This window comes from Phocoena phocoena, chromosome 11, assembly GCF_963924675.1.
Source record: "Phocoena phocoena chromosome 11, mPhoPho1.1, whole genome shotgun sequence".
NCBI lineage: Eukaryota > Metazoa > Chordata > Mammalia > Artiodactyla > Phocoenidae > Phocoena > Phocoena phocoena.
Window position 1 is genome coordinate 16,987,332 of NC_089229.1, and position 20,440 is coordinate 17,007,771.

Here is a 20,440-nt window from a genome sequence, read left to right on the forward strand (position 1 = left end):
ATTTCTAGCCCTCGTCTCTAGGTCCTTATTCCAAACGACTTTTGCCTATTGTCACTGTGGAGAGTGAGTTTTCAGCTCTTACCTGGGCTATTGCAGCACCGTCCTAAGCAGTCTTCCTGTCGTCAGGGGCTTGTTTTCCCCTTCAATCCATCCTTTACTCTCGAGCTACCACATGCAAACCTCCCTTCCCTCCCTGTCTTCACCTGCTTCTGTGGCTCCCTGTAACCACAGGCAGAGGTAAAAACTCCTCATCAAGGCACGCAAAGCTCTTCATGAGCTGAGTTTCAGCCTACTCCTCTAGCTTCATCTTTGGCTGTTCCAGAATGTGCCAGGCCCTCTGCACATCTCGAGACTTTGCTATGCCCTTCCTGCTTCCAGGACTCCACATGGACCCCTTGCCCTGGCAAATGGCCTTCCCAGCAAATGGCTTTTAAGACTGATCTCAGGTCCAAGGTGTCTGTCCCCTTTTTTTTCTTCCTTTTCTCCCTTTGGACGAAAGCACCCTTCACCCGTGTGCCCAGATGCCCTGCACTCTTGTTGGTCAGAGCACTGAGGGACAGTGGGGGATTTTCTTTCCTCCCTGTGCACTGTGAGCTCTGAGAGCAGATTGTCTTTGTCTCCAATGGCCAGCACCTTCCGTGGCCCCGCTCAGTGTTTGATAAATAGGTGTTAAATGAAAGACTGCATCCGGGCCACCTCGACCAGACCGTCAGCACACCCCCTCTGTGCGATTTATTGTCCCTCCCAGATCTGTGTCCCCTTGTCAGCACCTTAGCTCGGTGCACTGCCATCATGGGTCATCCAGTCTAGGGTCCGTTCGTCTTGGACTCCCCCTCCTTCCTCATTCACTCTAGCCTGTTGTTTTTGCCTCAGCGATACCAGGCATATCTCTGCTACTTTCTGGCTCGGGCTCAGCCTTCTTTCTCTCTCACTCGACTTCAGGTGGTCTCCTGACCCTCATGTCATCCTCTTTTTCCACCACAGCCATTCATGATTTTTCTTCTGCTCACATTTGACCTTGTCTTTCTCCTGCCAAAGTTCCTTGGGGCTTCCCTGGTGCTGGCAGAATGTCAGAGTCCTCAGCAAGCATCCCCACATGGCCTGCCCCAAACACAGCTCTCCAGCCTCTGTCCTTGCTACGTTCCTCGCCACTCCCTCTGTGCGCAGCTCCCCCCCCGCCCAGGGGGCTCCTGATCCAGTGCGACCCCCTGACCCCAGCTTTGGGGTAGTGCTGTGATGAATCAGACTCTCAGCCACTTGGCTTTAGGTAACATTTCTGGCCAGTTGTTTAGCCTAGATCAAAGCAGTGCCTACACTGTGACTTTGACTCTAGTGGATTTCCTCTGCCCCTGCTCCTGGCCTCTCCATTCCTGCCCAGAGGCCTTTGGGTAGTTTCAGGTGACAGTTGCAGTTAGCGAGCGCTCTGTGCCACCATAAGGTAAACATTCCTTTGGCCAGAGCTCAGTTTTCCTTCCGGGTTTGTTAACCACTGGTCTTTCTGCCTTGGCGCCAGCCTTGGGAAGTTCTGATGAACATAGGATATTCTGTCAGTAAACCCTTCGTCAGGTCATCTCTTAAGGCTTCCTGTGAGGTACCCAATAGCATAGATAGTAACCAGAGAGCTTTTCCAGGGTGTCGGACTCTTACTCGCAGAACTCCATTTAGAATCTACATTGTACGCCACCACTTTTGCTGGACTACAGCTAGAAGAGTATGGGATTTATGCTGATATCTGTAGCGCCTGTGAGGCCTGCTCACTGAGTACAGTACTATTAAATACAGTTTTGGACTTCGGATCAGAATCGTATGGGGTTAAGCACTTGGACTTTAGATTCTGAGTCTGACAGATCTGAGTTGAATCGTTGCCTTGCCAGTTACTAGTTGTGTAATTATAGAAAGGTATTATCCTTTCTGAACCTTTTTCTCCTCATTTGTAAAATGAGGGTAAGAATATACCCTACCTCCTAAGTGCCTCGTGGAATTAAATGTAATAATATATAAAAAGTGCTTAACAGCAATGTCAGGTCCTAAAAAAGACTCAGTAAATGTCAGCAGCTATCTTTATTATTGTTACTGCTAATATTTACTCTTCACGCAAGTTCCAGTTTTGCAAGTCTTATTGAAGAGATTTAAGCAGGCTTACCTCACAGGGTGTGTATGTATTGGGTAGAGCATTTCATAAAACCTTTGTGTACAGTAGATTAAGTGTGAGTAAGGTTAAAGTTGGTCTAGTTTAAAAGACTTTTCATGTCATGTGCTCTGTATAGGAGAGGTTCATTTTGTTTTTCAGGGCAGATGACAGGCCATTTTGTACATGTATTGTTTGTACCCAGTGGAATCATGCTGGTAGAACAGAATCTTGCTGTTCTGTAATACATAGCACTTGCAGAAAGTATTTCTAGGGGAGACCCAGCAGAGTCCACTGCACACAGGAATTTTGGAAGCAGTTGTCTGTTGTGTGCAGTGCCCCTTCTTCCTCGGCCTCAGTGGAGTTGTGCGCGTGGCACACGAGTGCCCCCCATTGACCTGGGCACAGTCGGATGCCAGCAGCTCCCTGGCAGGTGTGTCCACTACACGTGGGGTGCTTGCCAGTACCTTCTAAAGGAGAGAAGAATTCAAGTAGCCTGTGGCACTTGCTTGTTATGAGCACGGAGGGTGGTTATCATATCTGTTGACCGGTCTCTAAAGAATACAGATATGGGGGAGTAATATTTTAGACTTAGCTAAAATAAAGAAAAGAATGGACTAGAAGAGTAGAAACTAGAAGAGTAGAAGAGTAGAATTCAATCCTTGAATTTGAAGGATTGTAGCTTCATGGAGAGCCTCCTGAGGGAGCTGTGGCAGAGTTTTTGAGACAGTTACTGTCTAAAGCAGGATCAGTACTTTACAGCCCTTGGACTGGCCTCTTATTTTTGTAAATAAAGTTTTATTGGAACGAAACCATACTCATTTGTTCATGAATTATTTATGGCTGCTCTTGTGTTGTGACAGAGACTGTATATCCCATAAGCCAAAAATAATTGCTATCTAGCCTTTTACAGGAGAAGTTTGTCAACTCTAGCCTAAGGCAATGGCCTTCTCAGGTCTTTTCTCTTAGCAGGACTTGGGATCTTAGAGAGTAGTGTTTAAGAGTGTGGATTTTAGACAGATATGAATTCACATCCCAGCCCTGCTACTAACTAGCTGTGTGACCTTGGGCAGGTGGCCTCACATCTCTGTGCCTCCATTTCTTCTATAAAATTGAGTTACTAATTAGAACATGCCTGACAGGGTTGTCAGAATTAAATGACGTAATGCCTGGATTGCAGTTAGTTGGTATCTGGCATGAATTAAGTGCTGTGTAAATGTTAGCTGCTATTGTTAGGATGATTCTGTGGGTCTGCAAATCACAGTCTACATGGGGCTGCCTGGGGAGGCAGATGCCAAGGTAACTTGAACGAATCCATCTTAAGCGCACTGCTGCTAACTCAGAGAAGAGGAGATGGGGATTTTCTGATACAGCAGGGTAGCAGCTCAGTGAATGGGCTAAGACCCTTGTTCCCATGCGCCCTGATCTTCAAAACAGCACTGCTAAAGATGGTCAACTGGCTGTTTCCTGGCTGACTGCTTTATGCCGGTCCACTCTGTATTTTATTTCCCACCATTTGTGATGTTGCCTTACAGGGTTAGGAAGTATTTCTCCCCTCACACTATGATTCCAGGTATTGTTTAAAAACTTGAAATTTATATGAATCTTCTAACCTTGTTTGTTCCTTCATTCATCAAACATTTGTGGAGTGCCTGCTCTGTGCTAGGTAATGGTTGCATGCTCTTGTCTAGATCCAGGACGTAGTACTTGTGGATTTGTTTGTTTGTCCTCCTCTTGGCTTTGTGACTGCCAGCTCTGGTTAGTTTTCAAAGTGGTGGCACCCCAGTAGGATGCCAAAGCCAGGAATTATCATTATGTTTGCCTGACTTTATTCTGGGGGAGAAGAGAGAGCGCCACATTTCAGGGTCTACTGATGGCTGTTTCTTGGGGCAGATGAAGGAAGTCAGGGAACAGGTTGACCAGTTATCTGCAAAGAAGGCCCAAAAAACATAGGATTAGGCTCTGATGGGTCTTGCAAAGGAGGCCCATGAAAAATAAAACAAGCTCCAGCAGAGTTCAGGCCTTACCCCTAAGGAACAGCAAACCCAGGGGAATTAGAAAGGAAGTGGAGGCCAAGGCTGGCCAGTGCCCTCCCTTTATCTGCTCCAGGTCAGACCCAGTAGCTCCCTCCCTCTCTTAGGAATACACCCTGAACTTAAAAAGAATCCTTAACTGAGCTTTAGAAACGTAAGACACGGTTTCTAGGCTGGATGTGTTGATGATGGGAGGATAGTGGTCGACAGCTGCTGTGTAGCCGGAGATCAGAGGGATAAATATGAGAAGAAGAAAGTGGACAGTATTGGCCAGTGAAAAACAGCACAGAAAGGGCCTTCCCAGGCATTGTAGCTGTGCTTCTGTGTTACCATCCATCATTACTGACCTAGTGCTGTAAGTTTGGTAGAATCTGACTGTGTCATAATGTCGCTTAAATTCCCACTGCACTTAAAGTCTGCAACTGGGCCACGGAGCCCCGCATGCCCTTGCCCTGCCTGTGTTGCCAGGCTTGTCTCATTTCCCCACCTTGCACCCCATGTTCCAGCTATGCCCTGCTTTATAGCTCTTCAGACAGGCAGGGTGCTTTTACTACCTGCTTGTCCCTCCTTCTGGAAAGCTCATCCCCATGGCTAGCTCCTGGTCTTTCTCCAGGGGTCTGCTTAGAACACCTCTTCCACGGTCTTCTTGAGGACCATGCAGATCCTCCAGTCAGAGCCTCCTCCTGCACGCAGTATTTCCTTTGTGGTTCTCATGCTTGTAACTATTTTTTAGTGTCTGCTTCCCCAGTAAACCCCATGAGGGCAGGGACCACGTCTTTGCTGGAGATTTGACACATGTTAGTTGTTTACTACATTTGTTTACTGACTGAATGACCAGAAGGAACGTCAGTTTATAAATGATGGGGAGGAAAAAGCAAGCTTTAACCTTTTAATTTGTTTTGGTCTTGTTTTCCAAATGATTTCTGAACAAAATATTTTATTACTTTACAGATACATATTATGTTTAAGTGAGTCTCTGAGGTGGCATTTTTCAGTGACTGTGTATGCACTGGACAAACCTTACTTGTTTTGCTCTTCTCCTACAGAATGAAATGTGCCTGGCTACTCAACAGCTTTCTAAGCAACTGCTGGCATATGAAAAACAGGTAACTTGATATATATGTGGCATATAATGCTGTGCTTAGGACTCAAGCGGAGTTCTTATAAAGGAATTCTCTAGAGGCATCCTTTAGAGACCTTCCTTCCTTCCTTTCTTTTTCTCCATAGGCAATTTCCATTTTTTCTTTTGTCTTGCCTTTTCCTATCCACTGATAAATTCTGATGATTATCCCGAAGTCTTTATGATGTATTCTTATTAGCCTACAGAAGTAATCAACTGCCCCGAGGGTTCGTATTTTCCGAGGGACTACAAGTGAATCAACACTAAGAATTCCGGGAAACAAACTGAAAGATACCGTTATATCTCAACAGAAGGGTGCTGACCGACAAAGGAGTAGCCTGGGAAGGCTTGTTGACTGCGTGGCTGGGGCAGAACAAGGGGAGAGCTCTAGTTCTCCGCGGTCAGACGCTCTGACGTGATGTGCTCTTGGGAGAAGAGAGGAAGTCGAGGTGGAGGGCAGGGTACTGTGGGGTAACGCTATGGTGCTGAATTCCCTAGCATTCAGTTAACACCTGCTGCTTTTCTTCTTTGGTGGTAGAATTTTGCTCTTGGCAAAGGCGATGAAGAAGTAATTTCTACACTCCACTATTTTTCCAAAGTGGTGGATGAGGTAAGATAGCCACATGGCAAAATTTTATTTGATTCTTTTTTGAACTTTCTTTCATCTTTATTTTGGCCCACTTTTTATTTTTAGATATCTACTTAAATATCTGAGAAGGTATCTCAACCTTATCTTCCAAGGTTCATTTCATAAAAGAGGTTGTATGCCGTTCCATTTGTTTCTGGTTTGAGGGCTAAGGCTTTGGTATATATATGAACAATAGACTGAAAGAAAGACTTCTAAGAATTCAGTTTCCTAAGGAGGGAGAATTAGTTTCTCAGGGCTGCTGTAATAAAATTACAAGTAGGTGGCCTAAAACAATAGAAGTTTATTCTCTCACAGTTCTGGAGGCCTGAAGTATGAAATCAAGTTGTTGGCAGTGCCACGTTCCCTCCAAAGTATCTAGGGGAGAATCCTTCTTTGCTTCTTCCAACATCTGGTGACTGGGTGTTCCTTGGCTTGTGGTAGCATAACTCCAATCTCTGCCTCTGACTTCACATGGCCTTCTCTCCCCACGCCACCCTCGTGTTTTTTCTCTTCTGTCTGTGTCTTTTCTTCTTATAAGAGCTCTTGTCAGTGGATTTAGGGCCCACCAGGATAACCTAGGATGGTCTTTTTTTGAGATCCTTTATTGAATCTGCAAAGACCCTTTTCCCAAATATTCCACATGGTGTTTGGTATAAACATATCTTTGGGGGGAGTGCGATTGAACCCACTAAAGAGAGATTTCTTACAACTGTTTTTGTAACTGTATTGTATAATACATTTGGAATATTTGTGAAAAGCAGGTATTGTTATAGAAAAAGTACATAAATCGTAATTGTAAAAAACACGAGCTCAGATGCTACTGGTGTTGGGCAGAACCCTCTGCCAAATTAGGTAGGTATGAACCGTTTCACCTTCCAAGGAGTGTGTAGTACCTACAGTAGAATATCACCATAGAGAAGAAGCAAAAAAGGCAATGTACAGATGCCATTTCACTGTGCAATCATTGATATGAACGTAACGCTATCTTCAGTTCATAAAATGAGAAACTAACGTTCATATGAAATTGTACAAGTTGCCTGTTCATTCATTCAACAGATCAGTTCACCGAGGCATTATTCATTCAACAAACATTTACTGACCACCTACTATTTAGCAGATGCAATTCTAGGCACCGGGGATATAGATACAAACTGTCCACTTCCTTGTGAACTTTGTCCTCTGTCCCACTGCTGTGGCTCTTTGAAGTGTGTGATAATATGGATGCATATCTATTCCAGAAGAGGAGGAGGATGAATGGAGAATGGAATTAGAGAGGAGCAGAAAGTAAATTTTTTTGAAGGTGGGGAGAAGAATTTTTCTTAATTAACAGTGAATGAATAACCCAGGGGGAGAAGCAGTAGTCTACACCCACTGAAGTTATGTGTTTTCTTGACTAGAGGAGATTTGCTCAGGAGATGTGATTAGTTGTCAAAACCCTAAACCGGGATTTCTACTTTAAGATATTTACTCAGAACTGTATTTTCATGGGTGGGAATGATGATTCTTTTTTTTGAATTAATTTTTTATTGAAATATAGTTGATTTACAATGTTAGTTTCTGGTGTACAGCAAAGTGATTCAGATATATGTATCTTTTTTTCATATTCTTTTCTGTTATAGTTTAGTACACGATATTGAATATAGCTCCCTGTGCTATACAGTAGGACCATGTTGTTTATCTACTTTATATATAGTAGGCTGTGTCTGCTAATCCCAAACTCCTAATTTATTCCTCCCCTCTTCCCCTTTGGAAACTGTAAGTTTGCTTTCTATGTCTGTGAGTCTGTTTCTGTTTTGTTAATAAGTTCATTTGTATCATGTTTTAGATTCCATGTATAAGTAATATCATATGATATTTGTCTTTCTCTCTCTGACTTAACTTCACTTAATATGATAATCTCCAGGTCCATCCATGTTGCTGCAGATGTCATTATTTCATTCTTTTTTATGGCTGAGTAGTAGTCCATTTTGTGTGTGTGTGTGTGTGTGTGTGTGTGTGTGTGTGTGTGTGTGTGTGTGTATACACACCACATCTTTATCCATTCATCTGTCAATGGACACTTAGGTTGCCTCCGTGTCTTGGCCATGTAAATAGTGCTGCTGTGAACATTGGGGTGCATGTATCTTTTCGAATTAGAGTTTTCTATGGATATATGCCCAGGATTGGGATTGCTAGGTCATATGGTAACTCTGTTTTTAAGTTTTTTAAGGAACCTCCATACTGTTCTCCATAGTGGCTGCACCAATTTACGTTCCCACCAATAGCGTAGGAGGGTTCCCTTTTCTCCACACTCTCTCCAGCATTTAGTGTTTGTAGACTTTTTAATGATGGCCATTCTGACTGGTGTGAGGTGATACCTCATTGTAGTTGTGATTTGCGTTTCTCTAACAATTAGAATAGTTCCTTTAGTGGGGAGTGACTCATTGCAGAAGGATGGAAGCCTAGAATTGTGATTTAAAGGCAGTGTCATGGCCTCCTGGAAGCTTAACACTGTGAGTTTTTAAACAAGCCTCTTGATGTCAAGACCTAAGCCAGTGAAAGCAGTTAACTCAGGTGGGAAGAGTGTAGTAGCTTTTGAGGTGGTTTTCTCAAAAGGTGGGCCTGCATCAGGTTGAAAATTTTTCAAGAGAAGTAACTTGACTCAGAAATTGAAAAATCCAACTAAAAGTAGAGATTTGTGTTGCTTATATTTAATAGAATACATTGAATTCCGGTATTCGATGTCCTAGGCATACAGAGATTTTTTATCCTTGGTGATTGTACCAAAAGCAAGGTTTCTAGATTACTTCCTTTTAGTGCATCTGAGACAGGAAATCTTTGGCATTATGGATTTCATTGCCCACTATGTGTCAGGCCCTCTGCTCTGAGTGTTGCCTATTCATGGTTTGTTTTATCATCAAAAGAGCCATGCAAGGAAGATGCTGTTATGCCCATTTTCCGTGTGACGATACTGAAGTGCCAAGAGGTGGTCTGTGCTCTTCGCACTCTCCTCAGCAAAGGTGCTGTGTTTGGAAGTGACTATCCCTTACCTCTCAAAGCCCCAAGGCAAAAAGTTGGTGACACAGACCACTTGATCCTTAAGAAGCAGTAGTAGAGTAGCTAGGAAGTTTGCCATTCTTGAAGTGCATAACCACTGGAAAGAAAACCATTTAACCTCTCTGAGTTTTGTTTTTTTTCATCCGTAAATGGCAGTAGCAGGACAGCCCACTTAATTAGGCTGTTATAAAGGTTAAATTAAATAATTATATCAGAGCATTCGGCGCAGAGCCAATTCATCTAATTAACTGTTTAGTAAAAAAACAAAAACAAAAAACAGTACATTTCTTATTGAAGCTATTCAGGAAAAGTAGTTAACACATTATATCCTAATGCATGTTTTGGCATGGCTGTCTTCATGTGTTCCCCTCAGAAAAAGCTGCCATTCTTTGGCTTGATTGAAAGATAGGGAGAACATTGACTTCTTGGCCTGTCACTCCCTGGCCCGACAGATGGTTGACCTGAAGCCAGTCTTTAAGCTTGTCAGAGCAGCCTCTGCAAGCACAACCCTGAAGGACCAGATCTGTTGTGGGGAGATCCGTGTGCAGAAGGGGGATTCGGACACGTGACTGCTATCACTGCTGAAAGAAAACTTTGCCACATGTTTACTCCACAAGATGACTGCTGGGTGACCTCCCCTTATATACCCAGCAGGAGTCCCAGAGCACCCTCACAATATCCGGAAGTCTGGGCCTACCACGTGTTTAAAGTTGTGGTAGCTGTGTGAGCATGAAAGACAAACTCTGTATCCCACACAGTGTGTTGGAAAGAGCATAGATTTTGGATCCCAGTAGCCCAGGATTAAAATCCCAGGTGTGTCACTTAGTTGCTCTCTGGATTTGGAGATCTATTTGCCCTCCTGTAAAAATGAGGATAATAAATAACACCCATCTAACAGAGTAGGTGGGAACTAAGTGGTATAAAGCACAGAAAGAGCTCAAAAGTGGTAGTGCTGATCGTGATCATTTTTATTTCTCCTAGACGATTTACAAAGACAGGATTTAGTTAAGGCCTTTAGGTAGAAGGGGAGAAGGAATCAAGGGCTGTTAAAATTATCTAGTGAGGAGGAGCACATTTGAATACAGCTTTCTTGTGCTTAGAAAGGTCTGAAATCTGGCTGAGTTATTTCTGCGGGGAACATTCTTTCTCCACGGCAATTCCCGGGCCCCCAGTGTCTGTAGTTGCAGGGTTAGTAGGTTCCCAGCAGGCCTGTCTTTCAGGGGTGACTTAAGCCCCCTCTGAGAGTGAGAGCACACAGAGGCCCGGCAAAGTGCTGACCGGTGCTGCCAGCACATCAGAGCTTTCTCCCTGTCTAGGTGGGTGTGGCTCACATCAAGAACACAGAGCCACATCTTGCACAGTCAACAAACAATAACTGTGGGCTCGGAGACTCTTAGCAAACTTAACTGATGCCCCGGTCAGCTAGAAACTTGCATTTAGTTTTTAATACCTCTTAGCTTATGTCATTTACTGGTTTATGCAGGGTATTTATTTGCTAAGGAAGTGTAACTGAGCTCTTTAACCACATGGATGTGTTCAGTGTGATCCCTCAGTGAAATAAGACAGTGTCAGTAATAGTGGGTATAATTTTCTTCAGTAGATTTCTCTTTCTTTCAGCTTAATGTTCTCCATACAGAGCTGGCTAAACAGCTGGCAGACACAATGGTTCTACCGATTATACAGTTTCGAGAAAAGGATCTTACAGGTAAAGTATCTGAGTTCAGTGCCATATACTGTAAGAATATTAATTCATTTAATAGTAATTTTTACTGCAGTTATTTCTTTAACTGTGTGGATCATTGAGAAATGCCCTCTTTTTCAGCTTTTATTAAATCTTCGCTATGTTCTTGGCTCACCTAAAGGAAGTCACAGGCCAATAAGAAAACAGACTTGGAAGCAGACAATTGTAATATTATGTGATGAGGGCAGCAGGACAGAGATGTACAAGGAATAGAAATGGCACACAGAAAGGCGTGATTACCCTTTGAGGATGAGGTGCCAGGGAAGGCTTCCCAGAGAAGAGGAAGATCTCTGAGCTGGGTTTTGATAAATAAATGTTTACCAAGTAGACAAAGACGGCAGGCTTATATTACAGGTTAGGGGACATTTGTAAAGGCATGCTGTTCTTGAGGAGCCATGAACACTTTGGAATGTAAAGTGGGAGGCTTGGAGAAGAAAGGACAGAGTGGGGACCATGCTTTATCTGTGCTAGACTCTGGGGGTACAGCTGTGAACAAGGTAGATAGGGTCCCTGTTCTGATGGAGCTCCATTTTAGTGAGTGGGAGTATCTGTGACTAGTTCAGAGAGCCTAGTTGATCTTCTGGATTAATTTTGATTCTTCAACTAAAGTAAAACTTTAGAATAATTTTATATCATTTGAAATCAAGGTAGTCAAAAACTAAATATAAAGAATAAATAAGGGCTTCCCTGGTGGCGCAGTGGTTGAGAGTCCACCTGCCGATGCAGGGGACACGGGTTCGTGCCCTGGTCCGGGAAGATCCCACATGCCGCGGGGCGGCTGGGCCCGTGAGCCATGGCCGCTGAACCTGCGCATCCGGAGCCTATGCTCCGCAATGGGAGAGGCCACAACAGTGAGAGGCCCGCGTACTGCAAAAAAATATATAAATAAATAAATAAACTTGAAAAAACTTAGTTGATATTACAAAAGGGAATGCAGCTTTTCTAGTCCTTTTGTCCTTTCTTATTTCATTGAAAATATTCATTGCACAGAGAATAAAGAATTGTATTTTCTAGAACACCGATTATAAAACATTGCAGACCAAAAAAGTCTAAACCTGAGTGCTGAAATATCTGTTGTTCAGTATAGTACTTCCTGTTTAAAAACAGGAAGTTTAAAACTTTCTTTTTAGGCAGAAAAGATGCAGTAAATGGAAGGCCAAATCTTAAATATGAAGCTTTTTTTCCCCTCACTTTGAGATCCCCTGTGATCATGTCATCTGAAGCCTATGGGGGAAATAGCAGAACTGGCATAAACTCTACCCAAGGGCAGAGTGATAGCACTAACACTTGATAAATAAAAAATAATAAATAATGTCAGCTTGTATAAAGAGAAACCTTGACTGAGCAGGGTTTTTAGTGTTTTTTAGTGTTGCTCATCTGTAATCGCATGTAAAAGCCAAACTTAAATGTGGTCATGTGCTGATTATCCAGTAGTAACTGAAAGCCTCATTGAGTGCATTTTTAAAAAAGATTTTCTCTAAATGAAAACATTAGAAATGTGTGGGGATATCATTTAAAAAACAAACTCCAAGTCTTTTAGAAACAAAATAATTACCCCCTAAGACTTGTATTGTCAGATTGATGTCTTTCAGGTTTGTTTATAGGAACCTAGGATTGAGAATGCCCAGTAGTGTTGATGAGATGTGGCCTTTGTTAGTCCAAAAGGGCTCAACTTGTGGATTAGTAGTATCAGTAATATTTACCCAGGATGATGTTTTTTTTTTAAGAAAATAAAACTGTCTAGTAGTAGTAAAATGAGAAGCTCTTAGTATCTATGAAAAAAGTTAATCAAGGTATACTTTTCTGCTGACACCAAGACAGAAATTTTAAGTATCTGGTTTGGTTCATACCTGAGTCAGAATCAGAACCAAATTAGAATCTGGCATCCCCTCTGCTTAGTGGTGTTTTTTTTTTGTTTTGCTTTTGTTTTTTAACATCTTTATTGGAGTATAATTACTTTACAATGGTGTGTTAGTTTCTGCTTTATAACAAAGTGAATCAGCTGTATATATACATATATCCCCATATCTCCTCCCTCTTGCGTCTCCCTCCCACCCTCCCTATCCCACCCCTCTAGATGGTCACAAAGCACCAAACTGATCTCCCTGTGTTATGCAGCTGCTTCCCACTAGCTATCGATTTTACATTTGGTAGTGTATATATGTCAGTGCTACTCTCTCACTTCATCCCAGCTTACCCTTCCCCCTCCCCGTGTCCTCAAGTCCATTCTCTATGTCTGCATCTCTATTCCTGGCCTGCCCCTAGGTTCATCAGAACCATTTTTTTTTTTAAGATTCCATATCTATGTGTTAGCATACAGTATTTGTTTTTCTCTTTCTGACTTAACTTCACTCTGTATGACAGACTCACTACAAATAACTCAATTTCGTTTCTTTTTATGGCTGAATAATATTCCATTGTATTTATGTACCACATCTTCTTTATCCATTCATCTGTCGATGGACACTTAGGTTGCTTCCATGTCCTGGCTATTGTAAATAGAGCTGCAGTGAACATGTGGTACATGACTCTTTTTGGGTTTTTTGGGGTTTTTTTTTTGCTGTACGTGGGCCTCTCACCACTGTGGCCCCTCCCGTTGCAGAGCACAGGCTCAGCGGCCATGGCTCACGGGCCCAGCCGCTCCACAGCATGTGGGATCCTCCCGGACCGGGGCACGAACCCACGTCCCCCGCATCGGCAGGCGGACTCCCAACCATTGTGCCACCAGGGAAGCCCCAAGACTCTTTTTGAATTATGGTTTTCTCACGGTATATGCCCAGTAGTGGGAGTGGTGTTTTATTTTACATTTTGTTGCCTTTTTCATTTACCCACCAATATAAGTACATAATCTGAATGAAGAGAATACAAGAGTTATTTAGGAAGCTATTTAAAATTGATGAGGAAGAAACTCTAAAACTGCTCCATCAGGAAGTAGAAGATGAGAAAGAAATGAAAAATTAAAGAAGAGAAAGGCAGAAAGCAGCCCCATATCAGAAAGAGTAAGAAAAATGTGAAGAGAAATTTAAAAGCTGGAGGCAGTTTTGAGACAGATCGAAAAACAATGTAGAAGATGTGAAAATGCTTTGCTCTGTTTGACAAAGTAAAAATGGATTGTTTTAGAATCGTAGAAAGTGTCACTTCCTTTTAAATATCTCTGTGTTTTTAAATTTTTAACCCTGGACAGTCATTGCTCTCACTAACTTTTTGTTTTTTTGGTCTTAGACTTTGTTAAGTCGTCTTTGTGCATGATGGGTGTGGCACCCACATGGACTAACATTTATTGGTGTTGGCTTGTTGCAAGTACAGTATACTAGATTGCTTCAGATTTCTTTCATTAAAACAAGCATCCGCAGGCACCAGGACCCGAGGGTGCTGGCGGAGGTTCCCCCTTCCACGAACATACCTTTATTTTCTTGGGAAAGCACAGAGCTCCAGGTTAGCATATTTTATTTTTCTTTGCTTTAAGATGTTTCTTTTCTCTTGTTCAGAAGTAAGCACTTTAAAGGATCTTTTTGGACTCGCCAGCAATGGTAAGCATCTTCTCTGTTCTTGGTATGTGAGTTTAGTATGTCTGTGAGAGGAGATGCTGAATGAATGTTCTTGCCTTTCAGCCCATCTAGGTGCTAAAATATCTCTTTATTTTTAGAGCATGACCTCTCAATGGCAAAATATAGCAGGCTTCCTAAAAAAAAGGAGAATGAAAAGGTACGAATACCTACCTTCCATTTTTCACTTCATTTACTTAAGCTCCTTTTATGTTTCCCTATTGTGAATTTGTGGCATTGAGGGTGTCCTGATGAATTCTTTTTTTTCTCCTGTACATGGATTTTTAAAAATAATATATTCATTTATTTATTTTTGGTTGCATTGGGTCTTCGTTGCTGCGCGTGGGCTTTCTCTAGTTGCGGTGAGCAGGGGCTACTCTTGGTTGTGGTGCATGGGCTTCTCATTGTGGTGGCTTCTCTTTTTGTGGAGTACAGGCTTTAGGCGTACAGGCTTCAGTAATTGCAGCACGCAGGCTCAGTAGTTGTGGCTTGTGGTCTCTGGGGCACAGGCTCAGTAGTTGTGGCACACGGGCTTAGTTGCTCCGTGGCATGTGGGATCTTTCCAGACCAGGGATCGAATCTGTGTCCCCTGCATTGGCAGGCAGATTCTTAACCGCTCTGCCACCAGGGAAGTCCCTGGATTTTTAAAATATTTATTCCAAATCTCATAAGTAGACTTCTTCTCTGTTCTAGCTTTCTTCAAACTGGTTTATTAAATGTCAACTTGGAACCATTGTAAAATGATAATCACATAATGATTCTAACTTAAGCTTGATAGCTCATATGGTTATCTGACTCACATATACTTGGGCACTTGAACTCCTTGCCCTGAATGTTGACTCTGATTTTTTAACTCATGCTCTCTAGCTTTTTAGCTGCTATAGATAATATCGAATATTTTCAGGCATATAGCTTTTACTTCTGTTCCATGATTTCCTGGGAGTACCATCTTATGGGTGAACCAAAATATTTATGGCTTCGAATGCACGCTGCCATATTGTTTTCCTAAAGGATTGTAGCTCTTTGTAGTGCTACCAGCAGAAAGTATTGTCTTCACCCCAGTGCAGCCTCACAAACGCTGAGATGCCATTAATTTGGTATTTTTAATTTGGAATTTTTAAAAACTTGAGGTGGAATCTCATCTGTTTTTTATTTGTCAAAAAAATTGTTCTAATGAATAAACAAACATGTTTTGAAGTTGCATGCTCTTACAGAATTGCCACTTGCTTTGGACAACTTGATGTTTGTTTTCCTTCCCCCTTTTAACCAGGTGAAGACTGAAATTGTAAAGGAGGTGGCAGCTGCCCGGCGGAAACAGCATCTTTCATCCCTTCAGTACTACTGTGCTCTCAACGCGCTGCAGTACAGAAAGCGAGTGGCCATGATGGAGCCCATGCTAGGCTTTGCCCACGGACAGGTAGGGTGATCCCTTTCCCTGAGGCATCAGACCTAAGCCAGCTGTGGAGAACAGCGTGGCATTCTGCTGACGTAGCCCTTAGGGGATACTGAAGCATCATCAGAGAAAGAAACACAGGTGCACAGCCTCCCTAGAAATTTCTGAGATTCAGCACTTGGAGAGCTTCCAGAGGGGCTGGGTCATCATTAGTTGGACTTACTAGGCTATACGTGCAGGAAATGATGGCTTTGATCTCAAGACTCCTGTGGGGAGGAGCTGGCATGACCCTTTGTGTCGGATTCAAATGAAAGCCAGGCCTGGTCCAGTTTCCTGAGAAGCAGCTGACTCCCAGGTTGGTGGAGCTAGGCCTACAACCCAGGACTCCGCACGATCCTTTGCTGCTTGGTGTGGTAAGGGTCACCCTCAGCTGGGCTGTTCTTTAAAGATACGTTGCTGAGGTTATTGCTGGCACCTGGGCATCTGGGGCGTGGGGAAATGTTGCCATTGCCTGATGAAGTCTCTGTAGAATATTTATCTGGCTTCTTCCTCCCATTTCGTGGGCTACTACTGAACGTTTGTTTGCAGGGAGGCTCCAGTTTTGGGATGGGCCCTTGACCGTGCGGCACTAGCCCTCACCCTCCATCCCTGCCCTGCTTTAGCCCCACTTAGGTTGACTCCAAAACCTCACTTGGGCATGTGAGAAACACAGCTGGGAACCTTCTCTCAGTTGACAATCTAGAAACAGAAAGGAATGTGAGGAAGCAAAATGTTGAGAAGAAAAAAAGCAACTTAAAAAAACCCACATGTGAGCATCTATTTTTTTAAATACATTTTAAAAATACATATATTTCAAAAGAATACAGTATCAGTTTCATTCAGGGAAAAGGAGAACAAGAGAGGATCTTTAAACATCTAAGCTCAGCTGTCTGTCTTCTTCATATGGTTATTTTATTGTTGAGTGATAGGGACACTAAGGTCAGCTTGGTGTTTTTAGAGGTAGTATTTAACTAGAGCAATAAAATCTTGCTGTGTGAACTGAGTAAAGCTGGATTAAACCAAAAGCTAGCGCTGTGCAGCTGTGGGCTTCAGTCCTCAGCAAATCCTTGGGAGCTTCCTCCGCTTCCTCATAATGGGCACTGTGTCCACACGTGTATACTCGCTCACTCTCTGTCACCCTCCCCTCTCCTGTTGCACCTGTGTCCCTGCCAATGTCCTTGCTTTGTTAGAGAGTGCCAGTACTCCTTTGCTCTCTCTGATTAATACCTCCTTTCACATCTGTCCTCCCTGATTGACATTTCTTGCCTTTGAAGCAGTAATTCCTGCTCAGTTGGAGACCCTGAGTCAGGGAGGGACCTGGACTCAGCATTTCAGAAGGATGAACTGCTCCAGGCCTGATGGATCAGTGCTTGGGGAGCTTGGTTGTTTAGAGGAGGGTCTTCACAAGTCCTAAAGGATGGGTTTGATACTGGCTGGTTTCACTCGCTTCCATGGCCAAGGACTCCACCACTTCTCCCAGCCTGGACACAGTGGGGAGGACAAGACATTGGGTGCATTAGTACTAGTGTAGCCCCTGTGCCTAGGAAGTCAGAACAGAGCACACCGTCATTGTTGGGTGGTGGCAGCATCGTTTTTGAGGACCAAGGATGGCATGTTTCATTTTTCATATGAAAAGTATGCAGATTTCAAGACAGAAGACGAAATAAAAATCTCACCCTGCAGACTTTTTCATCCTGATGAAAACTATAGTTCCTTCCTAAAGACCAGGTTGTTGTCTGACACCATGAATCTTTGGGATGATCCTAAAGCATCTGCTGTCCTACTGCCTCATCAGGCCTCTTTAACCAATGCCCATTGAGCATCTCCTTTGTCAGTTGATGGTCGTATGACCATAGTACTTCCTACTGTTCACAAAGGGCCATGAACTTAGGTCTTTGGATGATGTTGCACTGAACGAGACTTCTCAGCACCACCCACCTTAGTGGAGGTGGCTTGACTCCATTTCTTCCTTCCGTGGCCCTCATTAAAGAGGTTTCCAGTTAGACCATGATTCATTCCTCAGGCCTTCATACAAACTGAGGTTTTGTTACCTGTGTACAGGTTCATGAGAACACAAAAATGAACTCTAGTGTCATATTTACAGGGTGAGTACTACATAATGTGGCTGTAGAAGCCAGTGTCGTATCCCTTCCTTCATCCGTTCATTCATCAGGTTTTTTTTAGGGATTGCATGAGCCCCTGCCCTAGGCATTTACAGAGTAGTAGAGGAGCTAAGACATGGACTTAGAGTATAAATTCCAAGGAGTTCAGGGAGGGGAAGGAGAGAAAAAGCCACCTTGATGTTGTACACTTAGAAATGTAGAATGCTTGTTTAACAGACCTTGATATTCAACATTTCAGGGACTCAGGATGGCATTTACAGTGTTGATCTCTGTATGGTTCAAAGATCATGGGGCCAGAACATCTCCCTGCAGGTATACCTTGCGTTAGGATAAGCACGATCATCGTGTTTCTGTACTGTGAAAACTAAGTACCTTGGTGTACACACTTCCCCAGGCGTCTGGGGAGCCAGGTGTAAGGGGTCAGACTGTGCTGATGACACCTTCTAGCCTTCTAGAGGTGAGAGGTCGATCTCCGACCCACCACCCAGGGCCAGGGCTGCTTCCAGATCAGAATGCTGGGGAGCAGCAGGGGCCTTGTCCCCCGTGTCCAGCACCTGTGCAGTCCTGCTGTGTCCTTCTCATACACAGTCACTTTGAAGTTGATGTCTGGGTTGGAAGAGCCTTTTAAGGGTCTTCTGCCCGGTCTTCCCTCTGCAAGATCGCAGCCAAACCACGATCCACACAGCCTGTGTTCAGAGCCGCACGTGGCTCGATGAGCAGGGGCAGTCGGTGGGGGCCTTCACTTCACTGAGAGCCGCACCTGCTTGTCTGCTCCTTGCTGGTGCTGTGCATGTCACTGGTCACCAGTTTAGCCCCTGGAGATGCAAAGGTGAACAAGACCTAATCCTTGCCCTCAAGAAACTGTTTACTGTCTAGAATTCACACAGGAAAAAGGCTGCTGATGATAATATCGAAATAATTATCAGTAGTAATTATGGATGAGGTGGTATGTACCAAGCACTTAAATTATCCCTGGTCTTTACTGCCTTGCAGCAAGTTAGGAGGCTTCACCCTCCTCCCTCTACAGATACACCAGGGGCTTTGGGAGTCAATCTCAGCCAGTGAGGTGGGGCTCAGCAGAGAGGCAGCAGGTGCGTGAGGAGGGGCCAGCCAGTGTCTGCGGCCCCTGTGCTGTTAGTCTCACATGTCATGATTTCATCGATCACCTTTCTTAGACAATTTTCAGAATATCATAATTATATCTTTCAGATTAACTTTTTTAAGAAGGGAGCAGAGATGTTTTCCCAAAGTATGGACAGCTTCTTAGCCTCCGTTGCAGACATGGTTCAAAGGTAATGCTGCGCTCCGGTTTGCATCTCGTGTGCCTTTTGCCTCTCCTGCTGAATCAGTCTCTCTGGGAGGTGGGGGGAGGGCCCCAGAGAGCCCCCTGCCCCCTCCACTCCATGAATGCTCAGAACAGCGCCCTCCTCTTAGCTGCTGCTCTTTGTGTGGTTGAAAAGTCATGATTTCTGCAGTTCTTGACCCGTGTGGAGCCAGAGTCCTATCTACTACATTAAAAGACTAAATAAAAGATTATAATGTCCACAGGAGTACTTTCCCATTAAGTCCAAGTTCCTATTCTTAGGATCTCCTTTTGTTAATATTCACATTTCACATGCTATAAGCCTATGAGTCAGTCCAGTTTAGAAGAGATGCTTGCTTTTTTCTTTGAGAGCTAATGGGGTTAGCGGCCGGAAGTGCTGCAACTTTTCAGGAAACTTAACATCACATTGATTTATAATAGATAAATAAGGCCTTAAGCCTTTTTTTGAATTAATTTAACAAACTGCAGTTCAGCCTTGCAAATGTTTATTTTTAACAAATACAGTGTCATCTCTGCAGACTGTCCTGCCCACGTTTAATTAAGGCTGGGGCTGCCCTGAGTCTTCTTGCTTCCTGTCATCAGTGTCTGCGGTAGTGAGCTCGCGGGAGGCGCCCAGGCGCTGCCAGCACCAGGCTTATTTCATTAACAGCGCAGACGTGTGGTTCCTTGAGTACTCCGCGTGATTCCTGGAGTATAGAAATAATGTCTCTCTGTATATACGTGTGTAGTTGATAGGTAAATATACAAAACAAGTATAAGTATAGGATTTTGTGTGGAAAAATGAAGAGAAAGGTGTTCATTTTCTTGAGGATGTTGCATTTCAAAATACCTTAAGGAGGCCAAGCAGTAAATTTATTTAGACAGAAGTTTCCGTAAAATGCTGAAGATAGAGAATGAATCCCAAGGAAGACCAGTGCTGAGCATCATACAGGCACGAGGGGAGAGTTGTGGTTTAGGGAAGCGTATATTCCTTCCTGAAAGTCCCTGAGCTGTTTTCTTCCTGATCATTGGATGCAGGTTAGATTTATAATTATGCTAGAAGGCAATTTGTGAAATCCGAGCTCAGTTTCCTGCCTTTTAATTTGTTAGCCCCTGGGGGGTTAGGAGAAAGTGAGAGAAGGGAGCCTATTAAATTGTCATTTAAAAACCCTCTCTCCCTTGTCTCTCACTGTCTTTCTCTTACCTTCCTTAACTCTCAGAATCCCATGGTTTTTGTTTCTGAGAGAACTACCTGTGCTTCAAATTTTTTCATGTACTAGATTTTTTTATTAACTGGTGGCAGGACATTCATGCCCATTTCCGAGATGCTGCAGTGTGTATCTTTCCACAC

At 43.5% G+C, this 20,440-nt stretch overlaps 1 protein-coding gene across 2 annotated transcripts in view; it reads left to right on the forward strand.

The window, feature by feature from the left end:
- APPL2 (adaptor protein, phosphotyrosine interacting with PH domain and leucine zipper 2) overlaps positions 1-20,440 on the forward strand; it is a 52,788-nt gene that overhangs the window by 12,174 nt on the left and 20,174 nt on the right. The window contains exons 3-9 of one of the 2 annotated variants that reach the window (XM_065886585.1): positions 5,208-5,267; positions 5,820-5,891; positions 10,563-10,650; positions 14,175-14,216; positions 14,333-14,391; positions 15,502-15,648; positions 18,996-19,078. In XM_065886585.1, coding sequence (XP_065742657.1) covers positions 5,208-5,267; positions 5,820-5,891; positions 10,563-10,650; positions 14,175-14,216; positions 14,333-14,391; positions 15,502-15,648; positions 18,996-19,078 — 551 coding nt within the window. Of the gene's footprint in view, positions 1-5,207; positions 5,268-5,819; positions 5,892-10,562; positions 10,651-14,174; positions 14,217-14,314; positions 14,392-15,501; positions 15,649-18,995; positions 19,079-20,440 lie in introns of both variants that reach the window. The other variant, XM_065886584.1, reaches the window with a different exon arrangement.